This window comes from Papio anubis, chromosome 4 (assembly GCF_008728515.1).
Source record: "Papio anubis isolate 15944 chromosome 4, Panubis1.0, whole genome shotgun sequence".
Classification (NCBI taxonomy): domain Eukaryota; kingdom Metazoa; phylum Chordata; class Mammalia; order Primates; family Cercopithecidae; genus Papio; species Papio anubis.
The window spans coordinates 102,803,968-102,831,122 of record NC_044979.1 but is presented as its reverse complement, the minus strand read 5'-3'; the positions used below and the strand labels follow the sequence as shown (position 1 = coordinate 102,831,122).

Genomic DNA, 27,155 nt, shown 5'->3' with positions numbered 1-27,155 from the left:
TCATTAAAGTATATATTCTATTGAACTAGAGTTCCACATCAACAAATTTATAGTTTTGCAAGGAGGATAAAGGAGAAGCCAAATGTCATCTCCACTTGCTGAACTGGGCTCACCTTCCCTCCACCCCCACTCAAGAAAGTGCACTCAATTAAATGAGGATAAGGAAGAAAACATTTAACAAATGACATGTAAAAGTAACAGAGCTCCCTTAGCATAAACCCTACAAGCACACCAAATCTACTTTTTGTATTTTTTAAACAATGCAATCACAACAACAGTTCCCCACAGAATTAAAGCCTTCTCCTCAAAATCAGTAATGATCTTTTTTACATATTTCTCCACAAGATACATATTTTCTTCATGTTTTTTTTTTTGTTTGTTTGTTTGTTTTTTGAGACAGAGTCTCGCTCTGTCGCCCAGGCTGGAGTGCAGTGGCCGAATCTTGGCTCACTGCAAGTTCCGCCTCCCGGGTTTATGCCATTCTCCTGCCTCAGTCTCCCATGTAGCTGGGACTACAGGCACCCACCACCTCGCCTGGCTAGTTTTTTTGTATTTTTAGTAGAGACGGGGTTTCACCATGTTAGCCAGGATGGTCTCGATCTCCTGACCTCGTGATCCGCCCGTCTCAGCCTCCCAAAGTGCTGGGATTACAGGCTTGAGCCACCGTGCCTGGCCCATATTTTCTTTTAAAAAATTAAATACAATTTAATATATTGACTAATATCTTAGATTTAAAATCAGCATTTAATACAAAAAAGTTTTACAAAAGTGAAAAGTCACAATTGGAAAAAGTGCCTTACCTCAGGGTAAAGATTGAATCTTTTTAACGTATTAATAACAAGAGGGTATTCAGTCAGTTTATCATTCATAATCATCCATACTCCATTCAAAAATGAGGGTGCTTCCACAATAGTCTTGAAATAGGAATAATATAGTCCCTGAAATAAGGATAAGCTCAGTTAAAATAACAATTATGATGCCTCTTCTAAGTAAATACACTGTTTTCGAAAAACAAAGCAATTAAGCAATTAACAGCTATTAATACAATGAATTTCACAGGTTTCTGATCACTGATAAATCCTAAAGTTGTGAAAAAACTATGTATTTTCACATAAACATTTCTTAGTTGAAATAACTGAATGCAAAATAGCTTCAAAAAGTTTCAGCATTTACAAAATAATACAACTCAGCATACTTCAACTTAGAAAATCCTATTACCCATACCAATATAACTGTTAGAAAATGCTATCTTACGAATAGAGTGAGTGGTTTATTATGGAATTAAAATTTATCATGAACCAAGAAATCTCAAGCCAAAAATGTTCCTCTAACTGCTTATTTTAATCCCCAAATGACACTATCAGTCATTTTTCCTCTGGATTTACATGCAAAAATGCAAATATGTTGAGAAGGTTATACACTGATGTATTATTACATATGAATTTCACTCAGGTGCCACCTAATTTTACAGATTACTTTCCCTCCTATCAAGTCAGCATAAGGTAAGAACCCTGTGGGACTGGGGATGAGGGTGGGGAGTGGTCCTATTTTGAAGAAAAGAGATAGTTTTTTAGCTTGGCACACTACTTTGGAAAGATAGCAAGAGTGGAATAATACGTGAGACAAAAAAACAAGAAAATACTAGAAGCCTAACGGGGAGTGTACGTGGCAGTATGAGGGAAGACAGAGAAACACAAGATAAATCTACATCTTGTATTTGCATCTTCAGTTTTGCCTGGAGCTGCTCTGGTAGCTGCCAAAGTTTAAACTGGGTTTAAGACTCATAAACACAAAAGTGATATGCGTACCCAGAAATTTATTGAAAAAGAAAAAAATGGTGTTGATACTCCGATGTATTAGCTCTAATATCACTATTTTTAAAATTATGTTTCCTTGTGTACTGATTTGGATAGTGTCCCCTAAAATTTCATGTCCACCAGACCCTGTGGATGTGATCTTATTTGGAAATAGGATTCTTGCAGACATGATCAAGTAAAGATGCGGTCATATTGGATTAAGGTGGACTCTAAACCCAACACAACTGGTAAATCTAAATAAAGAGGAATATTTGGCCTCAAAGCTACAGGCACACAGGGGAAAAGGCCGTGTAAAGATGGATCAGAGATTGGGGTGAGGCATCAGCATGCCAAGGAATTCCAAGGATGGCCAGCAACCACCAGAGGCTGACAAGAGGCAAGGAAGGACTCTCCCCTCCAGCCTTCGGAGACAAGAGGCCCACCAACACCTTAACGTCCCACTGCTAGTCTTTGGAACTGTGAGAAAATACATTTCTGCTGTTTTAAGCCACGTAGCTTGTTGTACTTCTTTATGACAGCCCTAGGAAACTATATCTTCCTTCTTTTGTAGGTTTGATTTTGGAAACATATGCTTAATTATAAAACAAAAATGTAAAACTACCTGAATATCAAAATAAAAATGAAAGAAAGGAATGAACTATTTATCAACTTGGGAGAAGATTTCAATTAACAGTAAGATATTGTAATTTTACTGTATATCCCTAGTGGACTATATCCTAAGGTTAAAATGGAGCCCAGGATTTCGGCAGGACTGGTTTCACAAGTTACAGGTCACAAAGACCCTACTGATAATACAGGATGCTGTAAAGAAGCCGGCCAAAACCTGCCAAAACCAAGATGGCAACTAAAGTGACTGCTAGTCATCCTTATTGCTCATTATAATACATTAGCATACTAAAGGAAACTCCCACCAGCAGCATGACAGTTTACATATGCCATAGCAACCTCTGGAAGTTACCCTCTATGGTCTGAAAGAGGGAGGAACCCTCGTTCCAGGAATTCCCCTCCCTGTTCTCAGAAAACTCATGAATAATCCACCTCTTGTTTAGCATATGATGAAGAAACAACCTTAAAAACAATCAACCAGCAGCCCTCACAGCTGCTCTGCCTGTGGAGTAGCCACCCTTTCATCCCTTTACTTTCTTAAGATAAACTCATTTTCACTTTACTCTGTTGGCGCATTCTTGAATTCCTTCCTGCCCAAAGCCAAGAACCCACATGGCCTCCTGGGCTGAGACCCAGTTCTGGGGGTTGCTCTGTGCAGAACCGAACTGCAAGAAAATCTTAAACTCTTTTCAGTAATCATATTTTTAATTATACCTTTGGTACTTTTATTCCTAACAAATCAATAATTTGAAACCAAGATTCTCAAACTAAAAAGATTAATATCAAATAAGTAAAAAAACTAATCTTCTTTCCATTTAAAAAATTAATACAAATTCTTGATTTATTTTCTCTTTAAAAAAATTTTTGTAGCCTAATTCTGTTCGGTAAAAAGGCCAAAATACAATGGCCAATCTAGTAGCAATGAGCATCTGCCACTGACAGGAATGGTGGCTCATTGGAAAACTGGCTAATGCTAGGTCTGAGAAGAAAATGTCTTGTAGTACCTGAAAGTAAGGAACCTATGGATACTAGTGAGGTCACATCAAGGGCAAACAGGGAGAGCTGCAAGGGCTTTACTAGCTAAGGACAAGAAGGTTTACAAAATATGTTAAAATCCATCATGTCATAATGATACTCCAAAAGAAGGTACTCCATTGATCACTACTAGAAGATGCTAGGGAAGCTACTTATTTTTCTGAAAACTGGTAAATGAAAAGAAAGAATAAAGCATTTTCTTGTCTTTCCTCTATGAAATATACCTCAGAGAGAAATCAAAAGGTATTGTGCGAAAGTTCTTAATAGAAGAATTATAGCTAATAAGTGCAGGAAAAAAAATGATAGGCTAGGTATCACAGTTGAAAAGGATAATGAAATAACTAACCTAGGCTGATGGCTAGGCTATAGGAGGAATCAGCATCACAATACCTAAAGCCAGTGATCAATCTCAACATCACAGAAAGCGAGACAACCAGATACGATGTGCCTCTTGGCCTGACACAATAGAAGTATACAGCATCATCTAGGAAGTATTCCTGCCAGAAAATAAGTCAAATCTTCTGATCCATAAATGTTCAGGAAACTTGGGATACAGGAACATAATTGAAGAATGTGGATTATTGTGGGTATAGGACAAATCACCTGGATTTCTCAACAAACAAATGGCAGGAAAACAAAACAAAAACAGGTAAAGGAATTCACATACTAAAAGACTTAAGATACACATCAACTAAATGCAATCTGTAGGCACTGTTTGGATCCTATTCAAACACATCAACTGTTTTTCTTTCTTTCTTTTTTTTTTTAAGTGCCAAACAGGGCATTTAAATACTGATTTCTATTTGATGATATTAAGGATGTTGTTAAATGTTTTCCAGTTATGTCTTGTGCCATGGTTTTGTGCTATAGTTAAAACAAAGTCTTATCTTTAGAGACACTTATGCACTTAAGAAAGTATGAAAGCATGAAATGATATAATGTCTGGGATTTCCTTTAAAAAGAGATAGTTGGCTCACACCTGTAATTCCAGCACCTTGGGAGGCCGAGGCAGGCAGATCACAAGGTCAGGAGATGGAGACCATCCTGGCTAACATGATGAAACCCCATCTCTACTAAAATGGTGGCAGGTGCCTGTAGTCCCAGCTACTAGGGAGGCTAAGGCGAGAGAATGGCGTGAACCTGGGAGGTGCAGCTTGCAGTGAGCCGAGATGGCGCCACTGTACTCCAGCCTAGGCGACAGAGTGAGACTCTGTCTAAAAAAAAAATTAATAAATAAAAATTAAAAGTAAAAAAAGACGTAGTGAGTGGGGGTGTAGATGAAGGAAAACCGGCTGTGGCTGTCAGCTGTAGAAGCTGGAGCATTCACTCTCTCTACTTTGGAACATCTTGAAATTTTCCATAATAAAAAATCTGAAATGTTTTTAAATTCCTAAAGTACTATGATGAAATGCCAAATAAAAACTAACCATTTCAGTGCGAAAAGCCATCTCCCTTTCCAATGTTGAGAGGTGAGAAAAATGACGGTCATTTTCAAAGAGGTGTGTTATATGGCTCCTGGAAAAACAAAACAAAGCAACAGTGTTAAAACTTACACTGTAAGTATTATTTTTTAAACTAAGCTAAAAGCAAAAATAAAAGCATCAACTAACTTGCAGATTATTTTGTAATAAAACTCAAATACAATAGTATCTATATTTGTTTTCCACTCAGTATGTATTGCATTTATACTAAAATTTCCCTCTATAAAAAAATCAAATTAGATTTTAAAATTAAAATGAACCGGAATATTTTCAGTCAAGTACAATAAAAGTATAGATTAAACTGTAAATGTCATTGGGTTACCATTTTAGAAACATCTAATGAAATTTGTATTTCTATCTAGAAGATTAAAAAATTAATCTTTCTCTCACCATGAACATATTAATATTGAGTGGAGTCTCAAATACAGCCTCTTTAATAATGAATCTCTTTTTTATTAAACAATTATATTATTCTGACCCTGATTTATCAATTAAACTAGTTTTTCAGACTATTGTGTTACATGTAATATATATTCATACTGATCATGCTGAAATTATTCCTTTAAATGTATGGGAAATAGCTTTAGTAAGTTATAAACATCTGCATAAAATACCATAGGAGAAAAAAATCTTACCAGTGCAACACTGCTGCAAAAGCAGCTGCAAGAAAAAAGAAATTTAAATTAGAATTTTAGCATAAACATGTTCATCTTACAGAAAAGCCATTTCAAAGATAAGCATTTCAAATATTGAAATGTGTAAAAAAGAATACTGGCTCTTCAACAAAAGCCCCAGGGCTACATTTAAAATTGTGATTGACTGGCTCATAAGGGAATTAAGCATACAGTCACCATTTTCATTCACTCACTCATTCAACAAAATATATGAGGGCCTAATATCCGCTAATAGACAGAAACCATTAGATGGAAACTATCGCTAACAGAACTGAGAGAGGAATGGAATCAACAGGTAAAGATAACTCAGAATAAAGAAATATGGTGGCTTAGGGATACAGGATTGGGGGTGGGAGAAAAAAGGGAACTACCACTTCTGATATACTGCTGCAATGCCTGAAATTTTATGACAAATCTTACCTGTGTTTTTAAACCAATTTAAAATGAATTGAGTAAAGGAGAAAGAAAGAAGAAAAGGTAAGAGAGAGATAACAAGCTAGTAATAAAAATCAGTCTCATATGAGAATCAATACCTTGCTATCTGTCCAAGTAGAAAGAACATACTAAGATGAACCTGGAAGACACAATTAAATTTTCTTACATCACAAGATACAGCTGATGGCAGGCTTCTGATTAAATAAGTCTTAACTAAGGAATCAAACTATGAAAATACTCTTAGAAATGAAACCCAAGCCAGGTACAGTGGCACATGCCTGTCGTATCCATTACTGGGGAAGCAGAGGCAGCAGCATCTCTTGAGCCCCGGATTTCAAGGCTGCAGCAGTGTGCTATGACTGTGACTGTTAACAGCCACTGCGCTCTAGCCTGGGCAACATAGTGAGACTCTGTTTCTCAAAAAAAAAAAGAAAGAGAAAAAGAAGAAGTAGGAGAAAGAAGGAGGAGGAAGAGAAGGAGGAAGAGGAAAGAAGGAAGAAGAGAGGTGGAAGGAAGAATAAGGAGGAAGAGAAAGAAAGAAAAATGAAAACCAAATAGATCAGATCTTATTGTTTTATTCTTAAAGTTAGTTATATTTTTTCATTTAAAAATCCATTTTGCCTTGGAAACACAAATAGTTACTTCTAGATAATTGAAGTTACAAATATCTAACTTAGTTTACCATTTGACTTTTTTAAATAAGATATATTCATCTTTTGAAATTTTAAATTTTTTTTCTTATTAACGAATCTACCATTTGTTCCTTATAGTTTCTGTCTTTAAAAATTTCATCTGCCAGGCTCATGACTATAATCCCAGCTACTCAGCTGGAGGAAGTAGGGGGAACAGCTGAGGACAGGAGTTTAAATCAAGGCTGGGTAACACAGCAAGAGCCGGTCTTTACAAAGCACGCAACTATCGTCCCAGCTACTCAGGAAGGCTGAGCCGGGAGGATCACTTGAGCCCAAGAGGTTGAGGTGGCACGCTAGCCTGGATGACACAACAAGACCCTGTCTCTAAGGAAAAAAAAATCATCCTAACATAATAAAATTTGGTCTTTATTTTCACAATGATTCAACTATCCTTTTCTGAATAAATTATTTTTCTCCTATTGAACGTAAATGCAACCTTTATCATACTGAAGACTTGCCATGCTTATACTTTGGTAAACCCTCTGAGGTTATAATTGGATTTTCACTTACAAAATTAATTAATAATTAATTTTACATGTTTACAATATAGAGGCTTCAGATCCATAAATGTGGTGTGCGTATATATATGTTGGATATATAGGTATGTGTATATATACAACATATACCTTCAATTGTTCAAATTGTTTTTCGATAGTACTTGAGAAAAATTCTACAGATATTGTTAACATATTCATTTCTTATGAAATTTCTCCTGTGAGTTTAACATTTTTTTCTGCTAATATTCATAAAATGTTTTTTATTATACATTACTGGATATTGTTAAGGTATTTATTTTTGAAGAGTATTTATTTTGCAATGTATTTATTTTTAGTTCATTTACTAAACTGTTAATTCATATAGTTTTTAAAACTTATCTTCAATTCTCCATTTTATTTTGTTTCTGAGGAGTCTTGCTCTGTCACCCAGGCTGGAGTGCAGCGGTGTGATCTTGGCTCACTGCAACCTCCTCCTCCTGGTTTCAAGCGATTCTCCTGTCTTAGCCTCCTGAGTAGCTGGGATTACAGGTACATGCCACCACGCCTGGCTAATTTTTGTATTTTCGGTAGAGACAGGGTTTCGTCATGTTGGCCAGGCTTGTCTCACAGGTGATCCGCCTGCCTCGGCCTCCCAAAGTGCTGGGATTATAGGTGTTAGCCACCACACCCGGCCCTAATTCTTCATTTTAAACAATACTATTTAAATATAATAATTTTGTTCCTGTTTTATAATTTCACTATTAGTTTCTTCTTCCTATTTGACAAAAATAAACTTTTAGAATATTACTGAACAATTCTAGTAAATGGGGGCACTCTTGGTGTTGGTGGTAGAGTGGTGAGCATAGCTGCCTTCCAGAGGGGGCATTCTTGACTTCTGCTGACTTTAACAGTAATGCATTTCCTATTATGCCATTAAGTTGGCCTTTGACCTTCACAATTCTGGAGTGCTAACTAGGATCTGTCAAGGTCATCATCCCTCTATGTCCTTAAAATACCTCGCTTTCTCAGAATAAGGATGGGAGGTGAGAGAGGTCTCTGGTGCCTTTTAGACAATACACAAGGACAACACTTGGAGTTCCTGACATTCTTTCACAGTCTCCAGGGTCCATTCATCATCTGCCCAATGTTTTGAATTCCTTTTTGCATTTCAACTTAGTAATAATAACGATGAAAACAACGGAGCTAACACTTGAATGCTTATTACACACCCAACACTTTATAAGTACTTTTCTTGTACTAGCCAAATAAATCCTCACAACTACCTTGTCATATGTACAAATATTTCCACAGTATGCAGACTAGTTGAGACACAGAGTAGCTGAGTAACTTGCATAAGAATGCACACCAAGTAAACCCAGAAAAGGAGGCTGGACTCAGGAACTCTGACCTGCACTGCATGGCTGTTGTAGAAAGAGGATGGAACAGATGAAACAAAAGCCTAGGTCTACTTACCCTAAAGTATTCCTACTCTCCCCTCCTTTTTTTTTTTTTTTTTTAATCTTAAATATAAAAGAAAAAAATGCTGCAATTCATCTGTTGACATAGGAAGTATATTTTATAGAGGCTATTAATTTTGTATAAAATTTGGAGATATATTTTACTCAAAAATTGAAATACATTATACATATGTATGTCATTTGAACATGAAAGTCCCAGTAAAGCAAATACTGAGTTGTGAGCATGTAACTGAAGAATAAAAATGGAAAATGACAAAAACTTCTGAAGGCACCCCTTAAGAGCTTTTCTTGCCTTCTTGCCTACAGAAAATAATATTTTAAATTATTTTCTCTAAGTTTATTCCAGTGATTATCGACATTTTTGAGAGTCTAACAAAATTGGGAACCCACTTTTTTTCCACTTAAACACATACGCCATTTTTTGGCATTCTAAGGAACCGAGACAAATACGGCATTTTAAAAAATCAGAACATAAAATATATTTTTTAAAAATCCAAACCTATTCTGTTAAGAAAAAGGTGCTCAAGGAAAGAAGGTTTGCTATGTAATCTAATTCAAAAAATCGCAATCCTTATGGCTGAGAATTTTGTAAGGTTCATGATTTTGCTGGAAGCACAGAAATTACCTACAATCTAAAGTTAAATTAGACTCTCCAGGATGCTACATTAACTCTTTCTGATTAAAGAAAATTTCCACCGGACTATATGACACATTGTATCAATTTTCAGTCTTATGGGATTTGAGAGGACTCTACTGAAGATTATTCATCTCATGTTAATTACACTCTTGTTTATAATGCTTTGGGTATTTACCCAGTAATGGGATGGCTGGGTCATATGGTACATCTAGTTCTAGATCCTTGAGGAATCGCCATACTGTTTTCCATAATGGTTGAACTAGTTTACAATCCCACCAACAGTGTAAAGACACATGCACACGTATGTTTATTGCAGCACTATTCACAACAGCAAAGACTTGGAATCAACCCAAATGTCCATCAGTGACACACTGGATTAAGAAAATGTGGCACATATACACCATGGAATACTATGCAGCCATAAAAAAGGATGAGTTTGTGTCCTTGGTAGGGACATGGATGCAGCTGGAAACCATCATTCTTAGCAAACTATCACAAGAACAGAAAACCAAACACCGCATGTTCTCACTCATAGGTGGGAACTGAACAATGAGATCACTTGGACTCGGGAAGGGGAACATCACACACCGGGGCCTATCATGGGGAGGGGGGAGGGGGGAGGGATTCCATTGGGAGTTATACCTGATGTAAATGACGAGTTGATGGGTGCTGTCGAGTTGATGGGTGCAGCCCAGCAACATGGCACAAGTATACATATGTAACAAACCTGCACGTTATGCACATGTACCCTAGAACTTAAAGTATAATAATAATAAAAAAATTAAAAAATAAAAAAATAATAAAAATAAATTACACTCTTGTTTAAACAAAACAGATTGTAACTCCCTGAGGGCAGAAACAATGTTTACCAAAGTTTACTACAGTACTTATTAGCACAAAGCTGAGCAAGCTCAAGTGTTTGCTGAATTAATACATAAAGCTTGATATAATTAAGGGGAGGAATGAAATAATCCAAAATCATGTCCTAATAACCTCAATTGAATATATTTTGATAGATACACACACACGTGTGTCATCCTTTTTCACCAATGGAGCAACCATTTATTTTGTGCAGATTAGATACCCGGTCTATAGGCAGCCAGCTCCCTCCCCTCTTGCAGTGGGAGGAAAGGATGAAGACATTGAACAGACAATCCTCCAAGTCCCCAAACCTCATTCCATCTCCCACCAGCACCCAGGCCCCCGCCTGCTCTTACCTCCTCCCTCTTCCAATTACCCCAAGCCGGGGCCCTTCCTAGACACTGTCGTGAGGGTCACCGGGAAGTAGCAATGCTGTGATCTGTAATTTTAAGATTCCCCAGTTGAGTCTAAGGCAAGCTAAAGTTTGAGACTCACTGTCCTTTCTCTCTCTCCTCCCCAAGGTTTGAGGGCACCATGAGGCCAGGGTGGGCTTCTCCTCGTGCTGCTCTGTAACTTGCAGTCTGCTCTCCCACAACCGCAGCAACCAAGGTATGTTCCTGACCACAAATCAACGTTCCCATCCAGAAGTTAAAAAAAATACTTTTTATCCTCTTACACGTGTACTTCATAAATACTATTTGTCTTAAAATTCACAAAGCACCTTCACAAAAAACTTGATTTTCACAATAACCTTGTGAGTATTTATTAGCATTTTACAAATGAAAGAGTGGGCTTCTAAGAGGCTATTCCCCGCAAGGCACATAGCTGGTAAGTGGCTAGAGATCACTGAACCCAGGTGTCCTAATTCTCAGCCTGAGCTCCTTCCACCATGACAGAGCTGCCTCCTTCCCTATGCTGGGCATTTAATGACCTTGTCTTGTAACAATATTTATATGAATAAATGTATTCTCTTTTTTTTTTGGTTGGAGTCTCGCTCTGTCTCCCAGGCTGGAGCGCAGTGGCGCGATCTCGGCTCACTGCAAGCTCCACCTCCCAGGTTCACACCATTCTCCTGCTTCAGCCTCCTGAGTAGCTGGGACTACAGGCGCTTGCCACCATGCCTGGCTAATTTTTTTTAGTAGAGACGGGGTTTCACCGTGTTAGCCAGGACGGTCTCGATCTCCTGACCTTGTGATCCACCCGCCTCGGCCTCCCAAGGTGCTGGAATTACAGGTGTGAGCCACTGTGCCAGGCCGAAGAAATGTATTCTAAGTCCAAAATGATATGCATTATCCTGTCGAATAAGTGAAAACTTAAAAATTCAACCTATTCCTAAATTGAGGTTCATCTGTACCTAAAGCATGCTAAAGACTTTTGGCATTACTAACTCTCAAGTGAAAAATGGCATAAAAAGAAGTTAAGGACACTCCTTAAATCTATCTGGATAAAGTTTTCAAATCAAGCTTGACAAGTTCTATTTCCAATCCCTTCCTACATTACTAGCCACTTCTCACTGTTATAAGGGTTCGTTTTGAGTTTCAAAGTTTTTTTCCAGAAGTTGAAGTCATCAGTGTTGGTTTCCCTACCCCACAAATACAATCCATCCTAGGGGTTGAAGTCAATTTCGAAACATACAGCTCTAAGCATCATATCCCCTTGCTTGAAAAGCCCCATGACTTCCCATTACCCATATGTAGCCTACACTGGCCTATTTCCAGTCAATCCCACCACACACCCTTCATTCTAGATGCACTGGACAACAATCCCCTAAAACCCCAAGTGCTTTAATGATTCTGTGCCGTTGTTCCTGCCTTAAAAATCTGTAATTTGTCCTTCAGAATCAAAAGAATTCAAATGTAGCATTTTGTACTGCTTGTCTAGCTATCCTAGCTATAATACCACTATTACGGCACCTCAATAGCTAGTTACACACACGTCAGTTTCCTCTGCTAGAATGCAACGGCCTCAAGGCTGAGTGTGTGTGTGTAATTCATCTTTACACTACTTAGTATCACGCCTGGCACCTCGCTGAGTTAAACGGTTAAATTACTATTACCTACAACCATATAAATTATAGAATGCACTCAATTAAACAAAAACCTTAACACATAAAGATACTTTCTCAACAATCCAAATTATTTGAAGCATTCCCATTACATGAAGGTAAATATCTATTTTTATATATACAATACAGTTATAGTACCTGGAATCAAAGCCCAGTTTCTGTATAGTGAACAAATGAAAAGATATTCTTTAGGATCCAGCTTGAGAAAGAGAAAGCAGTCACAGATCCCACAAGCTCAGTTTCTTCTTCTTTCTAGTGCCTAGATTTTTGTGTGGATTACTTTGCATAGCTTCAAAGTCAACAACTATCTAAATGCCTATTAGATGCACAACACATTTTCCTAAGAACCAAGAACATTAAAGAAACATTAGCCCATATCTTTGCCCTTAAATATAAAATCTTCAAGAAATAAGATTTAGGTACATAAAATAATGAGAGAACACATTAAGCACTCAAGCAGATGGCACAAAGTCTAAGAACTATAAGAAACCTGAGAAGGCAGATCAGTAATGACCTTAGGGCATGGTTTATTAAGATGGTTAAAAAGATGGGGTCAGGGTGGGGGTGGCAGCCTCAAGACATGGATATAACTTAGGTGTGGATTTATGGCAAACAGCCAGAATAGACAAATACAATACAGTCAGATATTGGACTTGGATAAAAGAATTCCCGCCACTAATAATGATGATATAGAATATGAATAACGACGACAATAATGTGCTAATATTTACTAAGGGTCCACTCATTATATACACAGTCTGTCAGGATTTCAGCACTCCACGAACAGCAGGAGCCAGACTTTCCCAACTAGTAGGCCTGGAAGTGCCAAGAATAAGAAAGCCAGAGTCCCTGGGGCCAGTAACCTCCTGCCTGGCTTCGAAGATACCATCTATTTACCCCACTGTGCCACACAAATATTACCATTTTCTTTGCATGCTATTATGTGGAAGGTTGAGAAGCAGTGACATTGGTCAACAGAGAAACCAAGCAAGTTTCAGAGACAACATCATAATGCAGCAATAGAGAGCCACAGTGGTCCAAACCCTGGTATTGCATTAGAATCATCAGTGGCACTAAAGATAAGAGGTGTTTGAGTATAAATCCAGGGCCCTTAAATCTGCACTCCAGGATTTTTTTGTTTTTATAGTCACAAGTGATTCTGACATACAGTCAAGGTTGATTATCATTGGTACAGAGAATGACTGGGGCAAAATCTAGGTAGTTCCTCACAAAATGTAATGTGAAAATCAGCTTCTTGCTACTCTCAGTGTCCTGGAAACCAGTAGTAATGGTATCACCTGGGAGTAGCTGGAAATGCAGAGTCTCAGGTCCCATTCCAGACCTCCTGACTCCCAATCCACATTTTAACAAGGCTCCCAATCCACATTTTAACAAGATGCCTGAGGTGATTCACAGACACTTTAAAGAGCAGTGTCAACACTGAAAACACACTGGAATCACCCGACAACACACTGGAATCACCCGGGAGCTTTCCACATTACTATGTCTGGCATGGCGGAGTGGTGATTGTGCAGCCAAGGCAGAGAACACCGACCTAGGAGTAGTGTGTTAAGCCTGCATTTCTGGGCCCCCACTCTCAGAGATCCTGATTCAACAGATCTCACTTGGGGCTTGGACATCTACATTTTTAACAAATTCTTGGGTGACTTTATACAGTCCAAATTTTGAGAAGCAGTGTCATTATGTCAGAAGGTCCAATGAGAAGAATATAGTAACAATCTAGGAGTAAAATGACCTGGAGACTAGTGATGAAATGGGCTTTATAAGGAAAAGGGAAATGTATTAGTAAATTCAAAAGATACACTGAGGGAGAAGTTGGCAAAACGTGATAGCTGAAAATACTGATTAAGAAAGGGAAAGAATTCAAATTCCTTTACTTTCCTGGTAAGAAAGTCTTCTTAAGAAGAACTATTCCTTAGGTTTTAGATGACTTTCAAGTTATTCAGCTTCTCAGAGTCTCATTTTCACCAAGTATAAAAGTAAGGGGCTAGTCGGGCACGGTGGCTCATGCCTGTAATCCCAGCATTTTGGGAGGCCAAGGCAGGTGGATACCTGAGGTCAGGAGTTCAAGACAGCCTGGCCAACAAGATGAAACCCCGTCTCTACTAAAAATACAAAAAATTTAGCTGGGCGTGGTAGCAGGCACCTGTAATCCCAGCTACTCAATACTCAGGAAGCTGAGGCAGGAGAATAGCTTGAATTCAGGAGGCAGAGGTTGCAGTGAGCCGAGATTGTGCCATTGCACTCCAGCCTGGGCAACAAGAGCAAATCTCTGTCTCGGAAAAAAAAAAGAGGGGTTTCTCTTTGGTTGTCTCCATCCCTAGCACTTAACGACCTTGAGTAGCTACCTACAGCTATTATCACTAACACACTGGACTCTGTACTCTCCCAGGTGGACTGTACAGCTATTTTCTGACAATTTTCTGTTTTCTTTTTATTTTCCTGCTCCCCAAACTACAAAGTCTTGGCAGGTTTGGCAGTTTCAATTTGTTTTCTATTTTGAATAGGAAAAGAAAGAATGTACTCTATTAATATAGATATTGAGTTTCAAAGTGAGAAGAAAGATTGCTTTTAAAATTCAGTCATGAAGGCCGGGCTCCATGGCTCACGCCTGTAATCCCAGCACTTTGGGAGGCCGAGGCGGGTAGATCACCTGATGTCAGGGATTAGAAACCATCCTGGCCAACATGGTGAAACCCTGTCTCTACTAAAAACAAAACAAAACAAAACAAAACAAAAAAAACAAATTAGTCGGGCATGGTGGCACATGTCTGTAATCCCAGCCACTTGGGAGGCTGAGGCAAGAGAATCGCTTGAACTTGGGAGGCAGAGGTTGCAGTGAGCCAAAATCGCACCATTGCACTCCAGCCTGGGCAACAAGAGCAAAACTCCGTCTCAAAAAATAAATAAAAATACAATTCAGTCATGATTTGAAAAAAACTACTGCTCCTAGTAAGATCTAGAAATCAGTGCTCTACATGATGATCATTTTAAGGACAACTTTAGTTAATCAGAATCTCCTCCATGTATTTTGCATTAAGCAAAACTGTGCTTTCCAACAGTTAAGAAAAAATTAGAAAACTTAATTACAATGAAAACGTCTAACATCTGTTTGTCAGTTGCAGTTGAGAGAGCCCTTCCACATATTAAGCAAAAATGATCCAGGAGTGCCTTTGAGGCAGATACGGGTCACATTTTCCCATGAGGCTCAGGGGCACATGACTGGGATGCAGCAAGGCCTGGAGGAGAACTGGGTTTCTCTGACTCCAAACTCAGGCTTGAAAACGTTAAGCACATTCAACGAAGAGGATGCACTGGCACACAGGAGGAAATGCCTTAGAAATCACAAAAGCATCAAGGACAAAACCGTTTATTTTAAAGTGAATACAGTATATGAAAACAGGAGAGCATGGAAAGTATATATCACCATCCCAAAGCAGAATATAATTAGGCTTCTAAACAGAGAAATACACTAAGTAAACATTCACATATTTAAATATTTGTATATGTACAGATATTAAAGTAGGCAATACTTAATACAACAACTGCTCAACATAAGTGTTTTGAAGACAATAAATTCTAATTTCCCTTAAAAGTCTTATTCTCCCATAATATGAAAACAGATGTTACCAGAAAAGGGTCCTCATCCAGACTCCAAGACAGGGTTCTTAGATCTTGCACAAGAAAGAATTCTGGGCGAGTTCAAAGCAAGTTCATTCAGTAAAGGAATAAAGAATGACTACTCCCTAGACTGAAGAGCAGTTTGGGCTACTGAACCAAGGATACTTATAGTATCCTTATACTTACAGTTTTTGATTCTATGCTAAACAAGGGGTGAATTATTCATGAGTTTTCTGGAAAAGGGGTGGACAATTCCTGGAACTGAGGGTTCCTCCCCTTTTTAGATCATATAGCCTAACTTCCTGACATTGCCATGGCATTTGTAAACTGTCATGGGACTGGTGGGAGTGTCTTTTAGCATGCTCATGTAGTATAGTTAGCATATAATGAGCAGTGAGGACAACAAGAGGTCACTTTTGTCGCCATCTTGGTTTCGGTGGGTTTCAGCTGGCTTCTTTACCGCATGCTGTTTTATCAGCAGGGTCTTTGTGACCTGTACCTTTTGCTGACCTCCCATCTTATCCTGTGACTTAGGATGCCTAACCTTCTGGTAATGCAGCCTGGTGGGTCTCAGCCTTATTTTACCCATCCTTCATTCGAAATGGAGTTGCTCTGATTCAAATGACACTGACACAAACATTTCAAAATCAAACAGTAATCTACACAAGTAATTTTCATAAAGTAACTTTATCCTTATTTAAAAAATGCATTTTATTGTTTTAAGAACAAATAGCTAAATAAGATACACAACCAACATAATATGATCTGCTTCTGAGCATGCATACAGAAGCTGTAAAACTTTAGTAAACCTAATGGAAAAAGTGTAGAAGCTGCATCTCTCCACTAGAGTAAAAAGAGAACCACACACACGAACAACACACATCCAGGCCCATCATATTCAGCAAGAGATTTAACAAGTTTATTAACTGATAACCCATTCCAATGGTAAGACATGCATTCCCCTCAAATTGCAAGCTTCCCTTGTGTACCACAAATCTTGTTTATCTTTTAATTTAAGTGACTAAGAAAACTGTGACAGTTTTTACTATTTTACTGTGTTTGTTATGTCATTGCCAAACCAACCAAATGCAATAAAAATTTTCAGATTAAATAGTTTTCAAAAATAATCATGTAAAAAAAACCCCAGAGACTGACAGGTTGACCATAAAGATATAAAAGAGTGATTCCCCCAAATAACCAGAAGCCAAAGCAGTGCTCTTGCCAAAAGAGCTATAACGTCTTGGGACACATGAGGTCAACCTCCCACTAATGTGCCTTTGACAGATGCCTTAGACTTTAGATCTGAAACCTACAATTTACACAGATGTAATTAACAAAGCCAAGAGACCTCAACTTCAATCCCAAACTTCACCTGATGAACTCAGTAATGAACTGGGCCATTCACCTGACCCTACTTTAGTTTTCTCACCAGGAAAGTTCTAAGAGGTAACCTTTAAGTTCTACATTTTTATAACATTCCCATGGATATGAAAGATGAGAAAAGAGTGAGAAATAAGGTCTCATTTTCAAAAAACAACAACTTTTTAAACTTAGTGGAAAACAATTACATAAGAACTTTATGATTAATATGTACAAGTAAAAAGATTCTGCTGTTGACAACTCCAGGACTGAAAAGCTGTATTATAAAAAGTAGTACTTACTGTTAGGAAACAGGAAACGTATTTGCCCAAAGGGCATAGTAGTAGCACTTTGGGCAAATTTTAGTATTAAAACTATGGATAAAGTCTCACTCTTCTCAATTACAACAATCTTCCTAAACTAATAATTTGTCTAGATAACAAGTTTTCAAAAGTAACTGGTCAAGTGACTTAGAAACTGTGTTTACAATTAGTGCTACTGTAAACTAGTAGATAAAATCACACGCGTTCACGATCAGTAAAATAAACCACGCCAGAACTTCTAGTATTCCGTGACAGCTAATGCCATTATGTTAACACTTGCTGCTATAATAAAGTTAAAATTACAAAATGCCATCCAAACATTCTTTAGGTGATAGCGATCGTGCTGAAAACACACCTGACAATCAGCTACAAATATAGACAAACATGCCAGAAAAACAGAAACAGCTATTCATTTAAGAGCCCTCAGGACAAAAATAATAGTGAGAATGCTGAGAAAATAGAAAGCAGTATTAAAGCACAAAAACATGCTACAGTAGTTGTAGATTTATGTATTCTGAAAATAAATTATTTGCTTTTTAAATGTATTTATATTCAACGATTCTTGATTGAACTACGAAAGGTCCTCCATGCAGAATTGATATTCCCTGTGAAACAAGACTGCCCTTTATGAGATTAAACAACATCTGGACCTAGATACAGATGTAATTTTTACTAGCTTTGATGACTAGTAACCATTAGAACTAAATGGTTCTAATAGTAACTAAATAAAACTAGCAGCCTCTTCCCCTGGAAGAGTAATGTCCCAATGGTTTGGCTAATGTACAAGCTGATGGCAAAAGAACTAGCAAAACAGGAATTTAGGATTAAACATATGAATAATAAAGCCTAAAGCTACCCCATTTCGAAGTATGTACACAGGTTTATGGTCTCTATGACAATGTAGATTTAGTCAGTCCTCTATATCTGTCAGTTCCACATCTGTGGATTCAACCAACCTCAGATTGAAAATAGTAGGGGTCAAACATTCATCTGTACTGAACACACACAGATATTATTCCCTAAACAATACAGTATAACAAATATATACGTAACATTGACATTCTATTAGGTATTCTAAGTAATGTGGAGATGATTTAAAGTATCCAGGAGTATGTGTGTACATTATAGGCAAATACTATGCCATTTTATACTAGGGACTTGAGCATCTGCAGATTTTGATATCAGAGGAGGTCCTTGAACCAATCCCTCAGGGATACGAAGGAACAACTGTGCCTCATTAGCATGAACTTTAAGAAACATTAATATACCTAACATACTCACTAAGAGAAATTAATACAGCCCAGGATAAGTATTTACAATGCAAAGCAGCTACTGTTCAAATATTAGCACTAATCCTAAATGACCATATGTATATGTAAATTAGGCAAAGCCTGTACATGCCCCAATATTAGCCAAAAACAAGAAATAGATAACATATGCTTATATTTATCTAAACTAAACCAACAAATTGCTATTTGATAATGAGCATCAATGCATTCAGACACCTCTAACTGTATCTTTTAATAATAAAAATATGTCGAAGGATGAAACATTCCCTTTGACAATGCAGTTCATTTTTAAAAGAAAAAAATGGCTATAAACATTAAAGAAATTCTTTAAAATCCCAAATTCCCACTGGCATGACCTCAGTGAATTAACAGAAACACACTCTCACAGTTGGTGCTCAGTTGGTCTTACGGTCTGTTTGATTGCTGGGCACACTGAAGATGGCCTGTGTCCTGGGGCCCGGCCATTTCCTTTGGCTTTTCTTGGCCTTATGCCACCCCTAATATGCTCTTTCTACTTCTTGTTCCTGTATCTCTGGCAGACCCTTTCCTCTTTTTTCCCGAGAAGGAAGAACAAGAACTAACATTTATTGAAATTACAAACATAGTTTGACCTAATTTAGGGTTTAATTGCTTTTGCTGTACTGTCCCCCTAGAGGAGATGAAATATAGCATGAACTTAGGAAACACATTGCCTGGTCAAACCCCTAGCCCTTCACACTTTAGGTGACCTGACAAGTTCACATTAACATTGTGTGCTCAGACAAGTCCCTGTATCGTATAAACAAGCTACTTTCTCAGTAATCATAGAGTCAATGGGTGGAGGGACTGGAGTTAACAGTTAAATGAGTTAATCTAGCACTCAATATGCCCATGCGAGTAACCTATCAGTATAAGATGCTATTGTTCCCATAAGCATGGAAATAGAAGTTCAATGGGAATACGACTTCAATTCCCATTAATGTGAAAACCAATTTGCTGATGACTCCTTGTAGTATGTCTCCACTCAGACCTTTTCTCTCACATCCCACCACTGATTGGCATTTCTACTTGGACATCTCACAAATGTCCCAAAAGTAACATGTCCAAGATGAAATTCTTGACCTTTTCCTTCAAACCTATCCCCTCATCCATACCCCTAGTCTTCAGTCTTCACTATCTTGGTGAATGCCACATTATTTACCCAATTAGAGAAGCTTTCAAACGCAGTATTCATAACCTGCACTTTCCTCAACCAGTTCTCCCACCATAAGTCCTATCATTTTCACCTCCAAAACACATCTCAAATTGACCAACTTCTCTCCATCTCCACAGCCACTGCCTTCATCCAGGCCAGCAACCCTCTTGCAAGGTCCCTGAACAGCCTTCTCATGGGTCTCTCTGCTTTTGTCCTTGTAATGCACCCACCGCTTCCCAGCATGATTTCAAAGGGACTCCTAATCATGTCACTCTCCTGTTCAGCATTCCTCAATGGCTTCCTGTTGCACTGAGAATAAACCCAAGCACCTTTTCAAGATCTGGCCCATGCCCATCTCACTTTGATGCACCTCTGCCCTCTCTTCTTTCAACATGCTAAGCTCTGTCCTACCTTTTTGTGCTGTCTACGGTCACTTCTCTCTTCTTCTGTTCAGCTGACATCTTTTCTATCAGTCTCAGCTTTAAGGCAGGCTACCTCCCCAGAGGCCTTTCCTGATCCTACTTAAACTGGGTATTTCCTTTTTTTTCCTCGTGACTTCAGCTTTTTGTTTCTTTTCTGCATTGTAGACTCCACTATGTGCAATTATTTTCATTTATTTACCATCCCCCCTTCTAGTATGTAAGTTCCATGAAGGTAGGGGTGACAGAGTCTCATTCTACATTTTAGCCCCACCAACTAGCATCTAGCTTAGTAGACACTCAATGATATGGTATGATTGACTATGAATGAACTTACTGTGCTATTTTACATGTATTGTCTCATTTATTCTTTACCACAATCAGACAAAGCATTTATTATCCCCATTTTAAAGGACAAGCCAACTAAGGGTGAGAAATATTAAGGGAGTGTAGAACAGCTTGAATGCAGAAACAGCCAGTGTTGAAATGGCTATGCTGCTTCCACCACACCACATTGCTCCCCCCATCTACCCCAACAGCTAGATTCAACTCTCTGCGTCCACCCAGTTTCTGACCACTTCTGCCTCTAAGAAGTCACAAGTGTTTCCTATCATATGCACTTCAAGGCTCTCGTAAGCTGTGGAGAATAAAAGCAGTGGTCCTAAATGAAGCAATTTTGCCCCCCAGGGTATAATGGCCAATATCTGGAGACATTTTCGTTGTCACTACTGGGGAGGTACTAGTGGCACCTAGTAGGTGGAGGGCAAGGATGCTGCTAAAATCCTGCAGTGCACAGGACAGCCCCCACAACAAAAAAATTATCCCACCCAAAATGCCACAATGCTAAGGTTGAAAAGCCTTGCCAATAAAGAACCAGGTTAGAGCAGGGATACCCTTGCCACTGACCACAGGAACCAGGCGGGTAATGGGAATGAGTCAAACAGGACTGGTGCAAAGCGAGGAAAAGGTAGTTTTTATCATCCACTTTTTCCATACTCAGGTTCTTTTTTTATTGTTTTGTAAATCATATCTCATGTTAGTCTTTCACCGCAGACATGCTTTGTTTGCATGTCTAATGGGTATATCTTTTACTAGCACAATTGTTTCCTGATGGAGCACTGGCATACATAAATAGATCAACAGACATACAGACTTATGCTTATATATACTGAGTTGCATTTTGGAAGTGTGAACGGGTTTAATATAAAATGTATTGTTACAATGTGGGCTGTGGTCAAAAAAGTTTGGGAAACATTGTCAAGGTTTTATTATGTCACAGCCGCCTCTGCATGAGGAAGCTATCCGGTTGAAACTTCTAAAAATAAACATGCCAAGAACCCCTCTTTACAAATGTTACCACTAAATAAGTAGCAAATAATGCCCCCAAATAAGAAAAACATATATTTATTAAAACAGACTTTTCAACAATGCTTAACACTGCCCTACAGTGGAAAGACCATGTTGGTAGGCAGTGAGTTCCTCATCAGTGATTAGAACCTATGGAGGAAAGCCCCGGTCAGTTTCTAACTCTTAAAAACTTGTGTTTCTATCATGGAGCTTCAAGTTACAAAATTACTTTCTAAATAGAAATGAATCCATTTCTGTCTAGCTTAATATTTAGTTGTTATAATTGTTCTTTTTTTGATCAGTTACAAATGAACTCTTGATGAACAAAAGAATATGCAATGCACTGTGGAAAACCAAACAGCTATTTTAAAGTCCTATACTGAAATACTGTATAATGTCAGCTCAACTCATACGCATTCTGGGAGGCGGGAAGGAAACAGGAAATAAGGCAGCTTTCAAAAATGTCTAAACTCTGCTCCTCTGTGCAGGATCTGAGTGGTTTTTTGATGCTGTGGCAGGGCATAATCGTGGGGAAGAAACAGGTCTGACATCAGTCTATGAGGGTACAGAGCCAGAGAAAGAAGCAACCCAGGCCCAATCATTCAGCAGAATCATCTCTCAAGGTGCCCTGGGGCCTCATGCAGAGGGTTAACAAGGACAGTAAGTCTCTAGACCTACGTCTGTTCATCCAACTTCCATACATCTGATGGCCATGGTCCAGGGTACACCCAAGAATACGGTCTACCACATTCACTGTACCTCCTTTCAATGCTCAAAGGGGCAAGTCAAGCAACGTGCTATACTGTTACATTAATACAAAACTGTATTTAGGTATGGGAATTACTAAATTCAAAGATAAGTCATTCAAATATAAGTCATGCATCCATCCAAAGAAGATTCAAAGGAAATGCAATCAAAAAAGAAAATATGCAGAAAATAGCAATAAATATCATTATTCTAAGATTTGTTATTGTAACATCCCTGAAGAAGCAATGCCATTTTATATTTTACTACAAAGTGGTTAATGTTTATATTAGTCATTCAATAAAAATGCAACTCCATTCTGTCATCAGATCTCAAATCAGTGTCACACATTTGCTTTTATTACAACAACTACAATGTGTCAAGTGCTCTAAACACAAAGTATCTTCCCATGTATCACCCACTCCTTTTAGTTATGATCCTTCGCAGATCCCTGTGGAGTAAATTTGCCATGTGATAACCCCCCACTAGCAAAGAAGGAAAGACTCACAAAGGAACCTAAAACTCAAACCAAACTGAACCGCTGTGTACTAGATCTGAAGGCTCTGCCTCATCCACTGTATCATGCTGCCTCCCCAAGGTGAGCTTTTCTAACCTGCACACTAGCCAGCTTTTCAAGCTCGCTGAGGAAAGAAAAAAAAAAAAAAAAAAAAAAAGGGGGGGGGGGGGGGGAATGTGCTGGAAAAAAAAAAAAAACTTAGTTTTTCTAGGCTTGAATCTGCAATGGAAAAAAAAGTACCCTAAGAACAACCTTCTTGAGCCCATTAAAACGTACACACAGAGATGACTGGCTTTTTATGACTGAGTGGCTTTTAGCTGTGGCTGTGATCTCAGGGGAAGCCAATTTGCTGTGTCCTATTCCTTGACTTACACGTCTGTACCCCAACTCCTGGATAAGGGAACTTTGAGTCACTAAGGGAATTTAAAAATATACTAAGGGATAAATCAACAGTAACTGAACAGTTCAGTAGCCAAAAGCCCACTTAGGCATACAGAAAAAGCAATGTTAAAGCATTTCACTAGTTTACTTAGAAAAATTAGGCCTGTTATCCAAACTGCTATAATTTGCCTTATCGAAATGTCAACCAGGAAACAAAGGAAACCTGAAGTCAGTCCGAAACATATGCTTCAACTTTTTTTTTTCCAGCACATCATTACACATCATCCATTTGGTGCATGCCAGAGGGAGGGGAGGAGAGCCCTCCTCACCAAAGGTTCCCAGGCCAGCAAGGAGGATTAAGGCTCGGGCGCCCCAAACACAACGCAACCTAGAAAGTGACGTGTCGAGGGGAATCACAAATAAAGTGCCACCGGCGGCGTTTGCGGCCAGGAAGAAAAAAGCACGCTAAAATTTAATTATAAGTTTAAGCAACTCCCTAGGACATGGAACGTGCGTTTGCTTTGAGCTCCACGGAATCGTTTCCAAGCCAAAGCAAACCATCCTGGCGGTCAGAGGCCGAGATAACGGGGAAGGCGGCCGGTCATGCCAATCAGCAGCGCCCAAGTCTCCTTAGCGCAGACCTGCCGCCCGCGGCCAGGCCGGGCAGCTGTTGATCCCCGGGCCATTCTTTTAGAGCCCAGGCAGAGCGCGGGTGGGAAGCGTGCGAGGAGAGCTGAGCCGGGGAGTTGGGGGAAGGAGAAGGTAAGAACGTCCCACAGAAAAAGTCGGAGAGGGCTGCAAACTGGCTGGTCCGGCCGGCTGGGCTCTGCGCGGCGGAAGCGGGAGGAGAGGGGAAGGAAGGGGAGGGGAGGGGGCCCGCGTCTCAAAGTTCCGCGTCCCGGCGGCGCCCGCGCTCGGGCTGCTCACCTAACAGGAGCGTGGTCCAGGTCCGGCCGCGCCCCGCGCGCCGCAGGCCCAGAGCCCAGCGCAGCCGGGCGGCCAGGCGCCCACCGAGGCCGCCCCCGGCGGGCGGCGCGGCGGTCTCGGCGCGGGGCCCCTTCCTGCCCGCGGCGCCCTTGCGCCCTGGGGACGGCGGCGCGCGCTCGGGCCCGGGCTCCCCGGCGCCGACGTCCGGCGCCCCCCTCAGCGGCGACTGCGAGACGCGGGGCGGCTGGGGCGGCTTCGGAGCCGCCTCCCGGTGCTTGTTCCGCGCCTGCAGGACCATCTTGGCATAGTCGCGCCCGCTCGCTGCGCGCGCCCGGACGGCGGCCGGAGAACGGCGGGCTGGCTGGGCGGCTGGGCGCCGCTCACTCTCCAGCGGGCGGGCGGAGGGCGGGCCCGTCCCTCCCCGCGGGCCGGGAGGCGGGGAGATCGCGGAGGCCGGGCGGCTGTTGCCTGCCTAGCAGTACCGCCGGGAGGCGGCGCCGGACTCGCCAGCCCGCCGCCGTTGCCGCCGCTCCGGTTGTCACGGCGACCGTGGAACGCCGGGGGGCGGGGGCGGGGACACCCTGCGAGCGGCCGCGGCCCCGCCCCCGCCGCCCCTCTGCGCCGGACGCGCGCTCCAGGCCGGCCAGCGCGCACGCGCGGACTTCCGGCGCGGGAGGGGCCCGACCCCGCTGCCGCCAGGCGACCCGCACCTCTTCGGGGCCCGCGCGGGGCTCGGCTGGTGCGAAGACGCGGACGCAGACGCGGACAGCCTTCCGGAGGCGGCAGCCCTTCCATTGTGGGAGTGATGGGGGCCGAAGGAAGAGCCCTCTCAGGGATCGGTGCGCTGATCCAAGTTTCGGAGCCTATTAAGGCTGCGCGTGGAGCCCGCGAGGGCGAGACGCGGCGGGGCAGGGAGAAGGCTCCCGGAGCGGCCACTCAGGGGCGCTGTGCGTGCGCCTTGGGCGCCTGGTCGGCGTCTCCGTTTACTCACCGCTGTGTGGTCGCGCAACTTGAAGCGCAGCCCCTCACTCACCGACAGGAAGAACGGGCGCGACCCGATTTAAAATAGTAACAGAGTATTAAAATAGCAGCCAGGAATCTCATGGGTAGCTGGTAAGGGCTGAGGCACAAGTGTAAACTGAAGACCAGGGTAGGAGCCAGGCTGAAGGTGATAGGATGGATTGGCTGGAGCAGGAAAGATCATCAATAAGTACGTTGAGTTTGTTATACTTGCTGTAACCTTGTTGCTTAATAGAAAGCAGGAAAACTTTGCGTTGATAAGATAGGAGATTTTAGTCGAAAAATATGCTTTCTTTTACATAGCAGAATGCACGAGTAAATTAAACCCGGGAAAACTGAGAAAATCAGGTAGATCCCAGTTCTCCCTCCACCCCTGCATTCTTTGCACAAAGTCTTACAACCGCATGGGTTACAACTGGGAGGTTCCTTTCCTTTCCGTGCCCAGTGGGCTTGTTCCAAAAAGTTGTCTTTAAGTCCCAGTGTTGTAAATCAAGGCTCTTCGTTCTGCTTATCTCTGTTGTAATTCCAGGGACTTCACGTGACTTTCTCGCTCTTTATGTTTCTTTGCCCTTTGATTTCCTTATTAATACCACCATTCGTTCACTGTTAGCCTTTTTAAGAGACAGTGGATTATTTTGTAAAGGGAGGGTGTTTGCCATACTAGTTAATACTCCCTCATACCCTGTCTAGTTTGTGAATTTGGATTTTCCAATGTCTTTATTGGAGCAAGGAATAACTATTTTTATACACTGGTTTAAAAAAAATGGTTGAAAGTGGGCTGCAGAAGGCTTGGATTCTGAAACAATGTGTCATCCGAACCCAGTGTTACCTCTGGGATTAATGTTGAATTTATTCGGTTAAAAGAAAGCTAATTCAATGTCTATTAAGGATAATATGAATAGCTAGCCAGGAGCCGTGGCTCACGCTTGTAATCCCAACACTTTGGGAGGCCGAGGCGGGTGGATCACGAGGCCAGGAGTTCAAGACAAGCCTGGCCAAGATGGTGAAACTCTGTTTCTACTAAAAATACAAAAATTAGCCGGGCGTGGTGGCGGGCGCCTGTAGTCCCAGCTACTCGGGAGGCTGAGGCGGAAGAATCGCTTCAACCGGGGAGGCGGAGGTTGCAGTGAGCCGAGATCATGCCACTACACTCCAGCCTGGGCAACAGAGCGAGACTCCACCTCAAAAAAAAGAAAATAATAATAATACAAATAACTTTTTTTTTTAATCATTAGAAAGACGCATGGAAAAAGAGGTTCAACATTTGAACTATTTGATTGTTGTGTATCTCCTTTATGTGATGGTCCCTGAATTCAGGAATTGCCTCCCTTAAGCTGGTACCCTTGTACCAGGAAAACACTCGTTGAATGAATAAGTGAGTGAATGAATGCAGTTCCGCAAGTGCTTGTCATTTCCTCTTCTTGGCTTGGCAACCATGCGGAGAAACCCAGCGAGGGGCAGTGTGGGGTATTAGTTTTTTGGGTTTTTTGTTTTGTTTTGTTTGTTTGTTTCTAAACACGGTCAATTTAGATCCAGGTTGCAGCCACTACATTGACCCATATCAGCCTTGACCACGGTATTATACCTCTTTGAGTCTGGATTTCTTCATTCTTAAAACGGAGGCAACAAAAACATGTAGTTCACAGGTTTGTTTAAAAAAAAAAAAAAAAAAAAAGACAATGTATGTAAAGCATCTAACAATTACATACATTCAAGTAGTTGCTCAGTGAATGTTCAAATTGTCTGGTGTTGGTAG

The 27,155-nt window shown here is 40.6% G+C and overlaps 2 protein-coding genes across 2 annotated transcripts in view; one reads left to right on the top strand and one right to left on the bottom strand.

Moving 5' to 3' along the window:
* LOC101016150 (dpy-19 like C-mannosyltransferase 1) overlaps positions 1-24,767 on the bottom strand; it is a 108,192-nt gene extending 83,425 nt beyond the window's left edge. Inside the window, exons 1-4 of the mRNA XM_031665863.1 lie at positions 24,380-24,767; positions 5,575-5,599; positions 4,886-4,973; positions 801-938 (exon numbers count right to left, since the gene is read on the bottom strand). Of these exons, the coding sequence (XP_031521723.1) occupies positions 801-938; positions 4,886-4,973; positions 5,575-5,599; positions 24,380-24,677 (549 nt within the window). The 5' untranslated portion in view covers positions 24,678-24,767. The remainder of the gene's footprint in view (positions 1-800; positions 939-4,885; positions 4,974-5,574; positions 5,600-24,379) is intronic.
* A 417-nt stretch (positions 24,768-25,184) lies between these two features.
* Positions 25,185-27,155, top strand: part of LOC116274632 (probable C-mannosyltransferase DPY19L2) — a 38,546-nt gene continuing 36,575 nt past the window's right edge. Inside the window, 1 exon segment of the mRNA XM_031665862.1 lies at positions 25,185-25,447. Within this exon segment, the coding sequence (XP_031521722.1) occupies positions 25,185-25,447 (263 nt within the window).